Source organism: Oryza brachyantha, chromosome 9 (assembly GCF_000231095.2).
Source record: "Oryza brachyantha chromosome 9, ObraRS2, whole genome shotgun sequence".
Lineage (NCBI taxonomy): Eukaryota > Viridiplantae > Streptophyta > Magnoliopsida > Poales > Poaceae > Oryza > Oryza brachyantha.
Genome location: NC_023171.2, coordinates 5,037,775 through 5,058,420, shown reverse-complemented (window position 1 = coordinate 5,058,420; position 20,646 = coordinate 5,037,775). Strand labels below are relative to the sequence as shown.

Here is a 20,646-nt window from a genome sequence, read left to right as displayed (position 1 = left end):
GAATGTAAGCCATTGGGCCAAGAACTGTAGACAACCCAAGAGGCCTACCGAAGCCCATCAAGCCCAAGCAGTCAAAGACGATAATGAACCCACTCTCCTGATGAATTTTTTGAATTTTGAATTTTATTTATTAAATAATTTACAAATTCAATTTTGCATTTCAAAAATTCACAAAACTAACTTCCTGCCACCCTCTAGGAGGGCGTAATGCTGACGTGGCAAACGGTGAAGAAGGAGCCGGAGACGAGCAATGACGGCGCCGTGGCAATTTTGCACTTTGCCACTTAGCACCCTCTGTAAGGGCGGAAAGGAGCAAAGTACAAAATTGTCGTATGCACCCGAGAGCTTTTCGATCTAACCGTATTTTACAAATATTACCTTAGCTTAGTGGTTAGTATCCACCTCTTCTAACAAAAAATCAAAGAAAATTGCTCCTATGATAAGGGTTTGATCTCTAGTCTTTAGGATAGAAGAGAGTGATGCTAACCAATAGACCAATAAAGTGCTTGTGATTAAACAATTACATACATTATACATAGATGTACCAAAGTACGTCCAATTGAAAAATTACCAAGCGTGTGTGACCATTTTGCATTTATCCCCTTGCTGCCCTTACAGAGAGCGAAAAGGGGCTAAATGCAAAATTGGCCGACCCGCCGTTGCCGGCCGGGCGGCAGGAGGTTAGTTATGTGAATTTTTGAAATACAAAATTAAATTTATAAATTATTTAATAAATAAAAATTCAAAAATTCCTCTCATGATGGCCCACGTTGTGGAGCTGGAGCTGGATGTAGCTCTGCAGCAGCCGGCGATCGCTCCCTCACCCAGAATGGGGATTGAGCCGAAGGTGTTCGCACATCTTCAGTAGAGAACCCGTCGACATCGACGTACGTATGCGTGGCACCTAGACAACGCTTCCAAGAGCAAAGCTGCCAACGCCATCAAACGCTTGCAAGCTACCGCCGAGGCCACGAGATGTGCGTACTCGATCCGCAGTGGCTGGCAATGACACCTCGATCCGTTGAGTTTGCAAATTACTGTGTAACTACACCATGACACGTTATTGTTGGCTAACTAACTACCAGCAAAGACGACATTAGTTGTCAGTCTATCTACCGCCAAAAGTTTTCCCGGCATATGAGGAGGTCCGCCGGTGTAAGTCCTGATGGCAAAAGTTATCCTGGCAAATAGTTTTATAGTGAATTGATTATTTTTCCTGGTGGATAGATTTTTTTCGGTAGACATCTTTAACAGGCACCGGCAGATCATCATAAATATGCTAAATAAATCACTGCACTTATTTAAATTCATGGATTAAATCCACATTGTATGATTAGTAAGCTAATACATAGTTAGCAACCATTTCATCACACAAAAATATGAGAAACACATTGGAATAAATTCAATTGTCATCACAGGACTTCAGCAACGTCATATCAGACAAGCAAAGAAGTGCACATTCACTTCAACATACATATCATCTATCCAAAAGCTCAATGTTCCATTTATAACCCTTCCACTCATCAAGTTACATTGAGTTTCAGTCATCACTAAACTATATATATATATATATATATATATATATATATATATATATATATATATATATATATATATATATATATATATATATGAGTAGCTAATAAGTTCCTCCACAAAAGGCCATAGGTAGCCAAACACTGGTAAGTTCACAAAAGGCATGCCAACCATAGTTGTTTTCCACAAATCTGTACCTGAAAGCTTCAACGACACTTTAGTTGTGTTGCTTATGTCCTAGGATATCTAGAAAAGTAAAGAAAAATGTGTTAATAATTATTGTGAATGCTTAGCCATGTTTTATTGATAAATGTAAATACCTGCAGGTTGGTTATTCCTTCTTCCCTGCTTTTGATCCTTCATCTACAAAACCCATAATTACTATTTAGCAACTCATAGTCATAGAAACATAGAAATATATTTCAGTGAGTTATTACTTTTGTGAATGGCCATGCTATGGACAAAGTAAAAAGCATATATCAGTCATAATCTCTACACCATGATATGGACGAGACAAAACAACATCCCTTTTTGATCACTACATTGACAACAACCTCATAATACTATTGTCCAAGAGATTCACCTCGCATAATGATGGTTGATCAGATGATATAATCATTGCCTTGGCAACTGGAGTAGCAGGTGCAATTGTGCTATAAAGTATCACCTCTCTTCCAACCTAGAGAATCCAGTTTAGTCCACATAACTAAGAAGTACAAGGAGACCACATAAACATGTAAAAGGAGGAAATATATATGACATGCAGAAAATATTACTTGACTTGAAAAATCAGGACGAGGGGTTGCATGTTTATTTGGCGAAGAGGCATTTGTCCTTGTCGATGTTTTTGGGACCGTAGCTTGCTTACATAGAACCATACACTCATTATCATTAATTGGAATATTTTCTATAGACGTATCATTGTCTACCTCAATAATAGTGATAATGCTCTTCCTCGCCAAGGCATGGTTGAAATCTTGAGCTCTACACACAACCATGGTGTAAGATAAACCACACGGAAATTTTTAATAGAATATGCAAACCAAACTCTGTAAACTACTTTACCCGAACCATGTGCATGTTCATGACATGGCAGTAGTATAGCGAGTCGTCCACTGCACGTTCCAATTGTGTGGGATGGCGCATGATGAATTGGGATGTGTGGCAGGCAATTTGGATCACTCGTCTGCCTTTTTCTATTTTTCGCTAATAAAAGGAGAAGAAAACCCAAAAAAAAAATATGTGGGTTTATGCAGCACAAAACTTCTGTTTGCCTTCAGTGTCCACTTTGTTGTAGCGTCCACTTCACAATCTCACTGGCAAACATCATTGCCGGATCACATACCCCCATTCCGTGTTGCTGCGTGCTGCCACGTGCACGTCGTGTGGAATCCTCGTGGCTACCACGTCGGCATCGGCCACCCACGTGGCCACTACATACTGCTCTGCTTCCACCCGTGCCTGTGGACTTGGTCCACGGTGCATCACTCTCTCTTGAGCCGCAGCCGCTGCGTGCAGCAAGTGAGAAGTAGAGAATGAGACCGAGAGAGAGAGGGGGAGAGGTGGCTGGCTAGGCTGGCCAGCTGGGCCGGAAAAATATGGATTAGATGGATTTTGGTCCAAAGGGAATGATAAATAAGTTTTAGGGATTTTTTAAAGAAAATTTGATTGGCGGACAAAATGATGATTCGTTTAGGGTTTTATACAATTTTCCCGGTAATGAACTTGGAACCTTCTGGTATTTGAGTTGGCTTTGTAACTTTCGACATAGATTTGGATAGAATATGAATACATGTTTTGGATTTGGACAATTCAAGTAGAGGATTTAGGGTTCAGAAATTTGTGATGACTATTTGATATCAGATGATTGCAAAGGAAATGGGATTGATGGCGGACTTTTAGATCGATGGCGGGGTCGGGAAAAATAAAAAGAGAAATATATGAGAGTTTTAAGAGGCTCAAACTTGACGAAAACAAAGAATGACTACTTAAAAATATTTTCGCAAGAAAAGTACAGTAATATTTCTAGTATATTACATAGAGCAAGGCATGGTGCATATCCTCATTGATCATATTGATCCATGTCGACGATTTGGATGTCGGCAATATATATGGGGTGACTAGCGAGGCATAAATATCGATGGTTAGGATGAAGACACAGAGTTACCCAGGTTCAGGCTCTCGACTAACGAGATAATACCCTACTCCTACTTGGGGATTGTATTGAATTATGGGCAGATCAACTAGAAGATAGTCGATCTGAATATATCGTCTGTCTGGCCCTCCCCATGAGGAGTGCCCCTATCCCCCTTATATAGTGGGGGGTACGACTTACAGATAGAGTCCTAATCTGATGAGACTAAGATCTATCCTAATTCAGTTACAACTCGGATCCGGTATAGGCGGCATGCAATCCAGCCATAACCAAACTCCGGTTGATACCATGCAAATATAATCTTCTTCCTATCCGATACCCCTACGACTGTATGTATATATGTAGTCTACGGATACCCTAGTACGGGTATTCCACAGCAGCCCTCGGAGTCGTACATAGCCGCGTAAATCATCCGTGTAGATTGTTGATCATCAGGCATATCTTCACACAGTATGCTTGACGCTATCCGAGTGCTTCCCAGGCGCTCCCCGAGTGCTTCCTGAGTGATCCCGAGTACCCTGTGATGATTGTAGAGGTTGTGGATGGTTCCGAATGGAAGTAAGGAATAGGTGCATCGAAGATGCACCTATTAGGTGTAGCCCATGACTCTATGCTTAAATGCGTAACAATTAAACATAGTCTTTTTGAGACTATATAAAAAAAGGCTTAGGTGCATCGGAGATGCACCTAATAAGTGTAGCCCCCGACTCTATGCTTAAATGTGTAACAATTAAACATAGAGTCTTCTATGGACTGTTACCCAAGAGATGTTTCTCGAAGTTTCGAGTTTTCCGACTCGAGCAACACTGTTCTGAGTGCTTTCGGACCCGAGTGGTACCCAGCTCTGGTTGCTCTCTTCGAGCGATTTGAACCCGAGTGGTTTGGAGATGGTTTTTGTGTCGTGTCTCCCCAGACATATAGCCTTCGGCTATGTTCTGCCCATGGGGTAGGTTACGCAGTACTGCCTAACCGTTACAGCCGAGTAGTTAGTACCGAGTATATTCGAGTTTACTCAAAGTTTAGGCACAGGATGAAAAGCGCAAATAAGTGTCATGAGCGATATCAACTGACGCCTGTATGAATGTGGCCATGGGCGCATAACATAGGCGTACCGTTGACTCCCGAAATGTGAGAAATGACGAATTTTATGTCACCATTTGGGCGAACCATAAACTCGCAACGTCCTCATCGACATGGTATCAACTATGCCAGCACCGAGTTTTACGCATCGGTCCGCTAGGCCCACGAAGGGACATAGTAACACTTAGTCGGTTTTGGAGATTTTGAGCCGTTGAACTGTTTTAGTTCTGTGATTTTGGAGATTTGGTGCGATAGAGCACCTGTGCCATAGTAGCCGATCTCGGGACCCGACTTAATGTAGTCAAAGCTGCTCGGGACCGGTTTGCTTCTGTAGCCTTGGCGATCTACGGGTCGTTCGAGAGTATGGCGACTAACTTCAGCTCCATGCCACCTAATAAAATCATTGAGAGGCTTTAAAGAGGTACCCGGGCGCGTGGCCGAGCAGGTGAGGGACATGGCGATGATTGTAGCTCGTCAAGCCTTCACCATAATGAAGTCCCTTTACCCCTAGGTAGTCTTTTTAGCCACCGTCAAAGACTTTATAGCCAATTGTGACTCAGAGAAGGTGTTGGCGCTAGTGGAGGAGGCTAAAGCCAGTGCCGACTTTATAGTTCGGACCTTTGACCTACAAATAGGAAATATAGCCATTAGCAGTAATCTGTCTTTTGCAAGACCTTTGTTTGTCTGTAATGTAAATTGTTTTGCTATTGTTTTAAGTCTTTATTCTGATTAGATCTCGCAATCTAAAATGAGCTATGTAAACTTGTGCTGTGTACCCATCCCGACAGCCCCCGAGTAGATTTAGTCAGCGCAGAGTGTAGCGTATTACTCAATTTGGTACGGCAAGTAGGGCGTAGCCGCGAAGTTTGTTTAGCTTTATTCAAATATTGGTCTCGTGATCGAAAAATAGCTTTTAAACAACAGACCATATGACATGATACAGTGTAGCCCCCTGACTGGCTTGCTGAGGGTGAAAACCACTCGGCATGGGCCGTCGAAGGATGGAGAAAGAGGAAACTTTTACGAAAAAAGTACTAAGTACGAAACGGACTTAGCTGTTCTATATTTCACGAGTTCTCTCGTTGATGGTGATGATGACGGCACTTAGCGGCGACAAAGTTGATGCATCCAACATGGTGGCGGTTCATGCATTTGGTGTGGTGATAGGATCACCACTCGGCGAGGATGAAGTCGGGGGTGTGGCCGACTTGGCGAAGAGATCTCCATTCGACGACGATGATCTCGGCGGTGACAAAGTTGATGAAGAACCTACGACCTTCTGTTGGAAACTAGGGTCATTGATGACCACTCGTTTCAACTTGACCACTCGGTGGACTTCAATCAAGTTTTGGGTTAATCTATTTGCTTGGAGTCTTTTACTGTTGTATGTCTCTTAGTCGTGAGATGAGTTGGCTTTGCGGCGTGTGCCCATCCCGACAGCCCCCGGGCGGACTTAGCCAGCGTGGAGCGTAGCGTCGTTTACTTGGTTCGGTACGGTAAGTAGGGTGTAGCCACGAACTCGTATAACCACATCCAGACGTCGATCCAATAAATTGATGAAGAGCTCATGAGCAGTAGCTTTGATTTCCCTGATTCTTGTCATCCGAGTCGTCGTGCCGGTCGGAACGAGATGCGGAGACTGCATCCGCCGATGTGGCATAGGAGTTAGCCATGTCAAAGGGATCCTTGACTGTAGTTGGCTCTTTGCGAGTGAATTTCGCAATGAATGGCTTATCTTTCACGCCTTTGAGAAAGGCGGCGATGACCACGTCATCCTTGATGTCGAGGATGGAATTGCGAACCTTAGAGAACCGTTTGATGTAGGCCCGTAGAGATTCGTTCTTCTTCTGTTGGACCTGGTATAGGTCATATTTGGGCCGTGGCCTATCGTAAGTACCCTGAAAGTTGGCTATGAACCGATTGTAGAGTTCTACCTAGGAGTCAATAGACTGTTTAGGGAGCCCCAACAACCAATGTCTAGCCGAGTCATCCAGAGCGACCGGTAGATAGTTGGCCATTGCTTTAGTGCCGTCGCCGGTTGCTCGAATAGCCATGGTGTACACCGTTAGCCAAGCCTTACGGTCGGTGGAGCCGTCATACTTCTTGATACCAGTCGGCTTGAAACTAGTCAGCCAAGTAAGCTGGCTCAAGTTTTTGGTGAAGGCCGCTATACCGTCGACCATGTCGATGTCTGAGCTCTCGGGTGACCGATGCATAGACCCCCAGCTATGGCTCTGATATTCGTGGTTCCGACGACAACCTTCCTAGCGGGCTTGACCTTGGCGTTCGATCTTTCGGCGGATGTTGAAGCTATCTTCCTAGTAGACACGCTTCTTCTCGGCCTCAAGGCCTTGGCGTTGTTTATCCAGTCGGCGGATTTTTTCATTGAGGCGGTGTTGCTTACTGGCTGTGTCTTTCCTCTGCTCAGGGTCAAGAGATGCTTGGCGCGATCTGTTATCAGTCGGTGGCCGAGATCCAGATGGTTGTTTGGAAACGTTCGATCTAGATCGAGGTGACCTAGTTGACTAAGCCTCCGACCGTACCGGTGGTGTTCCCGAGTTGTGTTGCAACGAGTGTTGGATCCCAGCTGTTGTCACCGTTGCCTTGATCTTGTTGATGGTTTCAACCATCGATAGATCTTGTTGAGGTAGCTGCTGAACGACGTCGCCGAGTAGTTCCGTCGCTGCTTAGACGTTTTGTTGAGGGGTCTTAAAGATGGCATGCCCCTCAACCCGGGTGTGGACTAGATTGCGCTGCACTTTGCACGGCTGGCTCCTTAGATGTTCATGAGGTTGATTCTCATGTTGGCGTCTGGCTTCGTCTTCAAGTTGATGGCGCTCGTCTTCCTGCTGATGTTCTCCGGCCAGCTTGGCTGCTTGCTCCTCTTGCCACTTCTTCTCAACCTCGTTCGTTGTTGCCCGAGTGATGGTGAAGACCTCTCTGGGAGGAACAAAGCTTCCCGAGCTGCTGCAGGTGTTTGATGCGGTGACTTGAGCAGTCGGCTTCGCATTGACCTTGATCTCGAGCGGGAGGTGCCGACTTAGGAGATGGCAGCTCGGTGTGGTGAGATCTAGATTGGATCTCATCTTGAAATAGCGTCGAGTTGTTTGGTCCGGAGCGGCACACCACCTCCTCAGGCCTAGATGAATCTGAACACATGTAGGAGAGTGCACCGCCCTGATCGGCAAGGAATCTGATATCGCCAAACTTGAAGGTTTGCCCTAGGACAAATTTTGTCTTCATGATCTTCGAGTTTGGGTCCATTGATCTCGTCAAAGACCTCGAAGTAGCTTCCCATACCTGGCGCGCCAACTGTCGACGATTTGGATGTCGGCAATATATATGGGGTGGGCTAGCGAGGCATAAAGATCGATGGTTAGGATGAAAGACACAGGGTTACCCAGGTTCAGGCTCTCGACTAACGAGATAATACCCTACTCCTGCTTTGGGATTGTATTGAATTGTGGGTAGATCAACTAGAAGATAGTCGATCTGAATATGCCGTCCGTCTGGCCCTCCCCATGAGGGGTGCCCCTATCCCCCTTATATAGTGGGGGGTAGGGCTTACAGATAGAGTCCTAATCTGATGAGACTAAGATCTATCCTAATTTGGTTACAACTCGGATCCGGTATAGGTGGCATGCAATCCAGCCATAACCAAACTTCGGTTGATACCATACAGATATAATCTTCTTCCTATCCGGTACCCCTATGACTGTATGTATATATGTAGTCTACGGATACCCCTAGTACGGGTATTCCACAATCCCAAATTTACAAATGTCCCATTTTACATTTAAAACTGCATGTTTTATTTACAACAATTTATGGGTTGATGCCTATTAACTATATTCATTACCCTATACCAATTGCTAAACTTGGGTATTAATATGATTAGTGGTAGTACTTGGAGTTGCTTAGCCATGCTTAGCTCAAACTAGCTCATGGGAAAAGCCGTAATTAATATCATCTCTAGGTAGTAATTATGATAGTGGATGATCCCCGAGAGGGTTAATTCAACTAAAACTTGCTTAATCATGGGTTGTGGGTGTATGATTTGCTAGACACAACCATGTCAGTTAAGGACCAATTCGTGGAAAACATTGGAAGAATTATAGTACTAACCACAAGTGAGAATGGACAACGTGTGACTGGTGGTATAGCTTTGTTCTATTCAACGTACCTAGACAATGGTGAGCGTGATGGGGTATAGATAGGTCCTGCGATGACCTACACTACTTTCGTATTCATCTAGGCACAAGAAGGGGCTTTCTACCTTGGTGCAAGGGAGGGGCGAAACCTAAAGTGTAGTGCGATTGGATAGGAGGGTTTATGCAATAGGTTCTATCATAGTTCCTTTTTGATGTGTCGTGGTGTCACGTCGCACGGTAACATGTTGTGTGGTTATGTCTTAGGGTACAGTGATACACCTCTTATTAGAGTAAAACTATTCGAATAGCCGTGCCCGCGGTTATGGGTGACCTACCAGATTCACCATTATTAGTCTCATCTTTAATAATATTGATTAATTGAAACTGGTGTCACAACGTATGGTACTGTTGGACATTGTTGGAAATTACTGTTTATTTCAATATTTATGATATTGTTGCCATTTTTATCTGTCTAGTGTGCTGCTTTATGTAAATTAACCCTAGCCTTCCTTGGAATCGACTTGCATTCATATCCTTCTATCGGGTGTCACTTGCTGAGTACCGTGGATAGTGCTCAACCTTACTGGAGTATTTCTCGGATGGAGGGAACTCTTAGGATTAGATCTTGCCCTGCCGTTAAGCATGCATGAGGAAGGAAGTCGTCACGTACGCTTTGAGTACCAAGACTAGTCTAGATTGTTTTACTTATACCGTTGTATTTGAAATACTCTTTTAACTTGTTTGTAACATGTGGAGTTGTATGTCTAACTTTGTCATTTGTGTACCCTGGCTAGTCATGGGCAGAGATCCTAATTACACATTTAGCTTGGAGGGAATTACTTCGGTCCCCCGGCTGGTACCTCTCGGTACTAGTATCGGCAGGACTAACTCAACTCTAACCGTTAGATTAGAGGAGAATTAGCTTGGGGTGTGATGGTAATTTGCCTAGCATAGGATTAACTAGATAAGCTGCATGCGTCTCCCTTTTTTCGGTGGCGCTGCGGCGGCGCTTCCGTTTTCTGGGCGGCGCATGTCTCCTCTTCCTCTCCGATTTTCAGCGGCGCACTTCTCTCCTTCCCCTTCGATTTTCAGCGGTGCAAGTCTCCTCTTCCCCTCCAAATCTCAGCGCCGTAGGACAGACGACACCCTGTCACCACCATTTTCTAGCAAATCCTCCTCCGCCGCCGCCACCCTGCCGTGGTTTCCTCCTCCGCAATCGCCACTGCCGTGCCGCGGCTGGCTCCCCGTCGCCCATGCCGTCGACGCCGGTAGTGGAAAGAGAACGGGAGAAGATGAGTATGCGAGAGATTGGATGAGGGGATCGATCCATCAATCCCAGTGTGAAAAGAAAATTTTACCCCTGTGAGAGGCAGATAAGTTACGGTGCCACTTTCACAAAACACTAGTACCGATCGGTACCGCCCCTCTCCTGTCCATCCAATCTAAACACATGTATGGCCTAGATTTGGTACTGTTAGGTACCAGTACAATATGTGGGACTGTAAAAATTCTCTAGCTTAGAAATTATGTTCGAGAATTTTTGCGAGTGACACTTTCTGGATAGAGGATGCCACTCCTGCTGCTCTTCCTTGCCTAGATGCATTTGGGATGTTAGGAAGGAAGAGGTAAGCGAGAGAGATAGATGTCACTGTCATGGGAAGAGATAATATTGTCGAAAGATGGGTGGCTATGTTATACTGTGCTCAGTTCAATACAGGGTGGTAATGGGCTTAACTTTTTTGCTTATAAAATTGAAGGGTTGAGTTCAAAATGAATTGAAAATAAAATTTTATAAAGTTTCGAGCTAAAAACTTTTAGGATTAAATAAGGTTACGAAAGTACCCAAGGATGATGGCCCATTACCACTCCTACCATTACAGCATGTCCACTAACCGGCTCGGGTCATCTTTATTCACAACTATTGGTTAATTTATAATAAATCGTTGTTGATCTGGACATAAAAAAACCCTTATGAGTGCCGGTTTTTTCTAACCAATACTAATAAGGCGGAATAAATGAGTTATCTGTAGTATTGCGAGCGTCCATGTTAAATCTAGGAGTTGAGCTTACGTAGTCAAATTTGTTGACAAGACTAACTAGCTCAGCTACGCTCGTTTCACATGCATCGGCTAAAATTTCAATGAAACCGAACTTTTAAATCGCACATCTAACCTCTAATTTAACAAATAATTTCATATAATGTAAGTACTTTTTGTCCTATGTAACATACACCTCGGAAGTTTTTAATCTCATGGTTTGTTTTTTATAATGTGTAGTTAGACTATTAAAGAAATGTGTTCCTTTTGTTATTTATAAAACTCAACTTTGCAATAGAAAGAAACTCGGGAGTGGTCAATTCGAATCTACTTACTGTGCCTATGTCCCCCGATAAATATGTTGTAGCATAATTATTAAGTACTCCATCTATTTTATAACATAAGATATTTTTCACTTGTCAAAATATATCATTTGTATATATTTAGATGTATTAATATACATATAAATTTAGACGAGAACAGAAAGTCTTCCGTTATAAAACAAAACAAATGAGCAGTAAGTAGCGATACGTGCCTACTACAGCTACATAATACTTGTCTAATGTTAAAAGTTAATCAACAGTAGTTAATTTAGTTAACGCTTTAATTTGAGGACTAAAATTGGCAATAGACTCTGTTGTTAATTTTACACGCGATGGTGATTTGGCGATCAATTCGACAGGCAATTTGCCACCTGGGCCAATGTCACACTTCAAGATGAACAGCCAATATTATTCAAACTCCCTGCTATAGATTATAATTAAGGTCACCGTGGTTTCATGTCAATTCTATCAAATGGAACTAGATTGACAATTCAGTCCTGATCACAACACAAATCTGCTGGCTTTTGCAGCGGTACCACTATATCAAATGTGAAACCATTGATTCCATCAGCTTCATGTTGAAGAGAAGGTGTCTTATCGATTGGTGCATTCTCTCGGTAGGACAAGCAAACTTGGCATCAACCTGTCCAGTGTAATCAATTAACCTCTAATGATACCCAGGGAATATAAGATATAACCCATATTACAGCTACATTTCCACTAGATTCTCTCTGGTGAAGTTCATCACGTTTTGAACTTGGTGCATGCAGTGTTCTAATTGACGACTGATCCTTCAGGTATGAATCTTATCACTGCACTAAAGTATAATTTGACCAGTTATACTCTGTTAATTAATCATGTATTTTTCCTTATTGTAGAAAAGGTCATAAAGAAATAGTGAACAACTGATTATTGATAGGGCGTTAGGTAGTTTTTTTTAAAAAATTTCCAGATCCAGTCATATTTTTCTTAAGAACATATTTTTACTGCATAAGTACATAAAGCCTATTGGCAGGTAATGTTTCATGACCTATTGCAATTGCTAATCGATTCATATTAGTGTAAGACCATTAAACAGGGAAGTGCTAGTATAGAATATTGTTTTACATTCAAATGAATTCAAGATTATTATACTCGATCTTGTTTTGGATTATATGGTGAATACCTCCACGGAAAGACTTTAATTGTGATATGAACAAAAATCAATCTTAACCAAGAAGGAAAAAATATTCAAGACGATATTCTGAGTGCTATGGGGCAGCTTAAAATACTTGCCTAACAAAAGAATAGTTCGATCTTTGAGCCCTACACATGTGCATATATCATTCATCAGATGAATTAGGTTGATAAAGTGTACATCAGATAAATTCAATCTACTGCATGCTTTGGAGTTTTGTGATTTACACCTACAAGATTTCCTCAAAATACATGTGGAATCTCCAGAAATGATTTTTTTCCACTTCAAATATACCATAAAAAGATGGATAAGCTTTTCAAAGTGTATAATTGCCCAGTGGAGGACTGAGCAGAAAGAGGTTGAGATTCCAATTGATTGGAGCTTGGGAATAGCAATAATCCTAATACTCCACTAATCAGTTTCATGAGCTAATTATCTTCATATCCTTTTCTTGTCAAGAGAAATCATACCACGAAATCCAAATTTGTAAAAACAATGGGGGGACTACTTTGTAACTTACCAGAATTTAAGAAAACTATGCATTCTGCAGAGGCAAACATCGGTGGCAATTTGAACAGAATGAAATCAGAAGCAAACAGTCTTCCTAGTAGTGATTGAAAGAGCTCTTGCAACATTGCCTAAAAACAATCACAATTAAGAAGTGTAAGTAACTTGTGTTAGGCACACATGCTTCAAATAACAACCTTCACAGGCCACAATGAATACCAACACATATCTTCCAGTAAGCTGACTTCATGACTTTGAACGGAATTTGCAGCCTGGTAGTGGGCTTTTCTCATTTTCCATGTCTTTTTTCTTTGCAAATTTCTCTATCAATCACAACTCAGGCACCTCATATTGCATCATCATGCCTTATGCCTTGAATGTTATGGCTCCGAGGCATACCAATGTTGCCTTAAACCACTGCATACATAATGTAATATACTAGCATTTCAACCCAGATTGATATAAATACTAAAGATAATTTTGTTGGCCTTTCTACGCATGGACACATAAACATTACTACCAGATATTAGTATGGCTGCAGACTCCCACATTTTTGTCATCAAATTTGGGTGATCACATCGTATTTGTTCAAACAATGCATGGCCTTCATTCCTCAATAATTGAATTGAATCGTAGTTACCATAAATTTGACTATCGTATTAATTTCTGTGTTCTCATTGAAGGTAGGAAGTATAACACTTACCTTGGACTCACCAATCACAAATGGGAACACAGTCAGAAGCATTTCTTATTGGTTGTGTGAATAGGATTGCCAATTTGCTTGAGGAGCAGGCTGTAATGATTCTTGGGGTAAAAGACGATCTCAAGAAGCTACAGGCAAAAGTGGAGCTGATCAAAGCAGTTCTAGAGGATGCAGAGAGAAAGAAACTCCATCATAGAGCAATCGACATTTGGTTGAACAATTTGAAAGATGTGTTGTATAAAGCCGATGACATAATTGACTTGTGTAGAATTAAAGGCAGAGAACTGCTCGATGAACAACCATCTCCTGCTCATCAAAGAAAAATGCATTTTGCTCTGCCTTCATTCGTTAGTACAGTTCGTCTGCGACATAAAATCGGAAGCAAGATCAGAAAACTATGTGGTAGATTAACTGAGATAGAGAATGACCACCTTGTATTAACTTTATGCCACTTGAGACCATATGACCAAGAAGACAAGACTACTGTCAACATAAGGCAGACTTCGCCGCTGATTGATCTTGATGTTGTCGGCACAGAGATTGAGGATAGCACAAGAAAAATAGTTAATACAATCTTTTCACATGAGGATAACTTCAAAGTTATTGCAGTAACTGGAATGGGAGGGATTGGTAAGACTACACTAGCTCAGAGGGTTTATAACCACGTGAAAATTAGAAATTTCTATCCTACCGCCATATGGATATGCGTTTCACGGAAGTTCTCTGAGGTGGAATTAATACAGGAGATAATCCGGCAGGCACGAGGAGACTATGGACAGGCCAAAACAAAAGCTGAACTTCTACCGATCATGGCCAACACAGTAGCCCATAAATGCTTATTTCTTGTTCTAGATGACGTTTGGAGTGTAGATGTGTGGAATGCATTGCTCTGCACTCCCTTGCATATTACTTCCAGGTGCGGATGTGTCCTAGTAACCACTAGGCATCAAGATGTCGCAAGAGGTATTAAAGCAGTGTATACTCATGAGGTTCAGAAGTTACACACCAGTTCAAGCCTGGAGCTACTTTGGAAGAAAGCAGGGGTGGATAGAAAGAAAGATGTTGACATGTTGATGAAAATAGGGAAAGAAATTGTTCAAAAATGTGATGGTCTTCCCCTTGCTATCAAACTGATTGGTAGTCTCTTGGCAAGGAAGGATAAGAATCCAAGACAATGGAGCGATGTTCTTAGAAGAAGATTATGGAACATGAAGGAGCTACCAGGAGAGCTGAAAGAGGCATGGGGTGCCCTATACTTGAGTTACGACGATTTGCCACCACATCTAAAACAATGTTTTTTGTCCTTGTCACTCTTTCCTGCAGATTATGATCTTGCTATTTGGGATCTGCGTGCACTATGGGTGGCTGAAGGATTTTTACACCCAAAGGGGCAGTTCATACCTGAGGAACTGGCTGAACATTGTTATGCCGAGTTAGTAAGTAGAAGCCTCTTGCAGCCAGTTGCCCTCTACGCTGACCAACGTAAATGCAGAATGCATGATCTTCTCCGGTCTCTTGCTCAATATCTATCACGAGGTGAAAGCTGGTATGGAGATCCAAGAAAAATGGATGCCTATTCCATGTCAAAACTTCGCCGCTTATCCATTCTTATGGATGAAGAGGTAGAGGAGGAGGCAGTTCCCCTCGCACGATCACAGGCAAAGAATTTATCCTTGAGGACGCTGATGTTGCTGGAGGGAACTTCAATCTTTCAAAAGGAAGCAATGTTCACTTTTCCATGCCTTCGGGTATTGGTCCTCAATGGTAAAGGGATCAAGAACCTTCCAAGCACCATAGGAAGTGTACTTCACTTGCGCATGCTTAATCTCAATTATACTAGCATAGACAGCCTACCAACATCCATTGGCTCTCTAAAGAACCTGCAGATCTTGTATCTAATAAGATGCTTGTGTTTGCATAGCCTTCCTGCTAGTATCACTCAGCTTCATGACCTCAGATGTCTTGGTCTCAATGGTACTCCTGTGACACACGTTCCAAAAGGATTGGGAAAACTGAAACTTCTCAATGACATTGGTGGATTTGTGGCAGGTGGGCACAAAACATGTGGCACCGAATTGCAGGAAGGATGGGGCTTGGAAGAGCTAGAGCCTTTGGCCCAACTAAGGTGGCTTTCCATAACTAGGCTGGAGAGAGCAATGATCTCGACAACAATGCTCAAAAGCAAATGCTTCCTTAGGCACCTGATCTTGTCATGTTCTACTATGCTATATGAGAAATCATCTTTTGCAGAGGTCAGTACAATTGAGGCCATCTTTGAGGAGCTGTTCCCACCACCTTCATTGGAGAAGCTACAGCTAATCAACTTTCATGGGAAAAGCTTTCCAGGATGGCTCATTTCTTCCTGTATGGAAACCAATCTACCTTGCATAGAATATATACATCTCATCGGTTGCTCCTTTTGCACACAACTTCCACCATTTGGACAACTGCCCCAACTGAGATACCTCAATATTGAGGATGCATTAGCCATTGTTAAAATTGGCAGAGAGTTTATTGGCATGCATGTAGTTTCAGCCGCCTTCCCGAAGCTTGAATACCTTACATTCAATGGAATGCCCAATTGGGAAGAATGGTCAATGACTGAGAATGAAGAACAAGAACCTCTCATGGAACTATTATCAATGCCTCATTTGATTGAGCTTCAGGTCTTGGGTTGCCCAAAGTTAAGAGCTCTTCCGAAGAGTCTGCAAAATATCACAAGCATCCAAACTATTGGTATCACTAGATCCCATCATCTCACTTGTATTAGGAACTTCCCTTATCTGCATAAACAACTTGTTATTGAGAAGAGTAGTGGACTAGAAATAATCTCTAACCTCCCTACTCTGAATAAGCTGATCATAACTGACCTGGTCGCACTGAAGCATATTGAACATTTGCCTGCACTTCAATATCTGGAGTTATGCAGTGGTTCATTGGACAAACTACCAGAATGGTTGCAAGGTCTTGCTCGCACAAATCAAAACCTCGCAAATGACTTCCACCTGACATTGAGATGCACCATCACTATGATGCAAAGATGTGTGAGAGAGGGCCCAGACTGGACTACCATCAGGTGTTTTCCACATGTTACTGCCTACACACATGACAGGTCAGCAGTATTGGAATACAACCAGAAAACTGGGTATTATTTCACCAACCTACAATAGAAAGGGTGCTTCACTTTTTAGCCCTATAAACAAGTATTGCATTTTCTCCTATACCGTGAAACACAACTGCTTCTGGAGAATTATATATCTCATTTCTTCCAAATGAAAAATGTTTTTTCTTCCCCGGCGAAAAAAATGTTTTTTCTTGGACACACAGTAGAGCTGAATGTTATTTCATTAGAGAAGAAGAAAAGTATGATGTACAATACCAAACACACACACCCCAACCCATATATACACACAAGATGTTTGCTACTTCACACCACAAACTAAAAACCAGTGACCAAAAATTGGAATTCTGATTGACGTTCTAGCTACCTGGTAGTAAGCTGTGGAGCTGCCTAGCCCCAACAGCATACCGCAAGGTGCCTTGGTCACTGCTCATACGACCAAATTGATTCAAGGCAAGGAACCATTGAGAACACAATAATTTTCGGTGTTTCCAAAGCTCCAGCAACCAAAATGATGAGAGAATTGAGAACTTTCTTGAGTTGGTTGTCTACTACCTTGATAGCAACTGCTCTTTTATGATACCCAGAACTTATGCAAATCAAGGCCTACAACAACAACTAGAGAAGATGACCTTGTCTGGCTGTGGTAGGATGATAAATGTTTTACAGCACTCACCTAAAGGTAAATATATGACAACAATGTTTGTATGGCCTCATGAGTGCTACTAATCATGGTGAAAGAATCAAGAACGCTAAGCAAGCTTAATCCAACAGAAGAGTGTGGTCAATTTTTTCTTTATAGTGGATTAGAACCCAGCCTTTACATCCAGCAAGGATGTGCACAGTCGAAGAAAAGTGTGGTCAACTTACTGACTTCACTTGTAATGAAGCCACTTGAAACGCAAATGTGTTTTAAGTTGCAACGTGTAGTAGGACTATTTAGGAACGAACTTACTGAATTACCGTGCGACAGTTGGCCACAACCTGCCTAGTCCTTGGCAACTTTTCTTACCTTACCAGTCCTTGGCAACTTTGGTGCTGGAGCCCTCTGCGTGCAGATAAGCAGAAGCAAATTGACACAGGGCTGGATTGGTCCCCTTTGATGCTTCAGCCTAGCCAGAAGTTGAGATTGAATCTAAGCTGCAAGAAAGAAAACACTTTGAATCAAGTGACTTTAAGTTTAATGACGATGATTGTGGAGGTTGGATTTGGTGACTGTAGATGCCTATAGCATCCTTTCTCTGAATCTTAGTTTTGTTGCATATACACATAAATGTTAGATCTTTGTTTTTTAATGCTGAAATTGCTACTTTTGGGTGTTGCATCGCTATATTAAATTGTTCTTTCAACTTTTGGAGACTTCTCTCTCTTTGTAAAAAGAAATTCACAGCAGTTTTGCTACACAATTGTTTAAGACCGTCTTAATGAGTATCAGTATCAAGCAATGTTGCATGGACTGATGTAGCCATTCCCATCGCCTAAGAAAGAAAAACAGATCTGCATTCCTAAACATAGTACACTTGATTCAACGGATAATGAAGATTCTTGTCAACGTTTTCATAGATACCTCTATCAGCCAAAGGCGCCGAAGAAACAGAAATATAGTAGCAATCTACTAAGATTAACTAAAAGCCAGGTAGCTACGCCCAAAATACGTAAAAAAACAGAAAATTAGAAGGAATTTCTGCATCCTTAATCAACGGCTCAACGCAAGACAGAAAATTCGATGCGGGTACATCCGCGCACGCAGAGAAACAAATCTGGAAACGATGAGGTGAGAAGAGCAAGAAGCTTACGCAGACAGCCGCCGCCGACGACGAGGATGCCTGCGCGCGCATTTCGTCGAGCAGCTGGCGCGCACCCGGGGACGAAGCTCACCACACCAGTCGCTCGTCCCCACGATGGGTCGGCGCGGAACTCTGGACCGCCGCCGCCTGGCTGACCCCAACCCCATGCGGCCGGTAGTGTGCGCCGCAGTGTGGCGGGCCCGAGGAAGCGGAAGCGGTGACCGCCGGCGAGGCGAGGAAGGCAAGCGTGCCTCGCTTCCATGCAGAAAAGGTTGTTGAAGTTGCAGTCTCGCACAGTATTTTGGGCTATTAACCGTGGAATAAACCACTGTGAAATTAAAAATCTATTTTAAAATATGAAATAATAAAAGAATTTTTAAAAATAAATACATCGTTTAAAAGTATAGAAAGTGTATGCGTAAAATCTAAGATAAAGTATATATTATTATTTGTGTTATATAGTCGTGTGTATTCCATAGGTGACCAGAAGACATGCAAATTAGTTTTGTAGCCTTTGCATAGAGTTGGTTGATCGAGCAGCTTGGGGGTATTGTAAACGAAAATTAATTTCTGAATAAAAAACTTTATATATGTACTCTTACTGATCTAAAAGTCAACGCTACACAATAAACTTCGGTGCAAACAAAACATCCAAATCAACTCTAAATTTAAGATTAAAAATTTAAATTTGGCTTATAAACATAAGCAAAAGAGAAAATACGGGTGGATTGTACTTTATTATTTTGAGATTAGAAGCTTGGCCATAAAAGTTGCATATATAATTCACCAATATATGAAGCAAAGCAATCGTCAACAAGTATTATCACACAAGCATTGTGATCTAAGCAGCCAAGCTAACAAGTGTAAAATTTTAATACATCTGGATATCTTTACACTAGAATTTTGGTATCTCATGCTACCTTCTGAAGGACTATTGCTCACTTTCAATATATAGTAGTGATATAACCATTTAGAGAAGGTTATCTTTTTGGTTCCCTTCGAGGGTAATCCAGTAGCCAATCTAGGGGTGATTGTTCGGCTTATTTAGACAAAATAAAATGATATATTGATAAATGAAAAATATTTTTTATGAATAAAACTTTTATTACATACGTGTTCTTCGTGATCTAAGAGCCAGCTAGAAAATAAACTAAAACTATATACACTCTAAATTTAAGATTAAAAATTTAAATTTTGAATTATAAAAATAAACGAAAGCGAAAAGATGGTCTGCCATTTTGTATTTATCTGTCACCAGGCTACTCTGATACTCTCAGCGCTAATGTTTCTATAGAAACAGATGTTAAGTATACAATTGGGAATAACATTATGCCTGGCACCCTGTCCTTATATTAATGCAATTTTGTTATGCTTCACAACAGTAAGTTAGGAAGTGAGGTATGGACTTTGTTTATTCGAGAGAGGAAAAGGGATGGATTTTGTTAACTAGTTGCTGTACGTCATGTAGACATAATATATACTCCCTCTGTTTACGTAAATGTTTGACTTTTTTTTCTTATAATGTTTGTCCACTTATCTTATTTAAAAAACTATAGAAATATTATTTATTTTACTTGTAACTTACTTTATTATCAAAAGAATTTTAAGCACGACTTGTTATTTTTTTATATTTATACTAAATTTTTGAATAAGACGAATGGTCAAACATTGCAATCAAAAAAGTTAAATATCTTATATTATGAAACGAACGCAGCAGTTCATACAAACGGAAACCATTTAAGTGTAAGAGAAGGAGAATGAAAGGAAAATTGCACTTATATATATAACTTGATCCCTTGGTCGTCCAGGGCTGAAAAGCCCAAGCCAAGGCCTGTTCCTAGCCTGAATCAAACCATGCCGGTTGAAAGAAAAAAAAAAGTATATTAGGCCTTTCTAAACTATAGCCCTGTCTCCTTTGCTCAACTGCAAAACCAGGTAAGGAGCATCCCTCCATTCTGAAAACTGGTTTAATTTGACTCCCTAGCGGTCTTAACAGTGGTTCCATCCTACGTAGTGCTTACATGGTACATTACACTATTATTTTAACTGACGTAGTGCCTACGTTAAATT

At 41.6% G+C, this 20,646-nt stretch overlaps 1 protein-coding gene and 1 long non-coding RNA gene across 2 annotated transcripts; one reads left to right on the top strand and one right to left on the bottom strand.

Annotated features, from left to right (window-relative positions):
* Positions 1–11,680: 11,680 nt before the first annotated feature.
* Positions 11,681–13,868, bottom strand: LOC121055346. Its single transcript, XR_005812484.1, has 3 exons — positions 13,185–13,868; positions 12,979–13,096; positions 11,681–11,924 (listed from the first exon to the last, which is right to left on the bottom strand). It is a non-coding gene; the product is annotated as an uncharacterized LOC121055346 (long non-coding RNA).
* A 123-nt stretch (positions 13,869–13,991) lies between these two features.
* LOC102720630 (putative disease resistance protein RGA3) lies at positions 13,992–16,838 on the top strand. The gene has a single exon (XM_006661014.2). It carries the CDS (start codon positions 13,992–13,994, stop codon positions 16,836–16,838), a length of 2,847 nt encoding a protein of 948 aa, XP_006661077.2.
* The last annotated feature ends 3,808 nt before the right edge of the window (positions 16,839–20,646 follow it).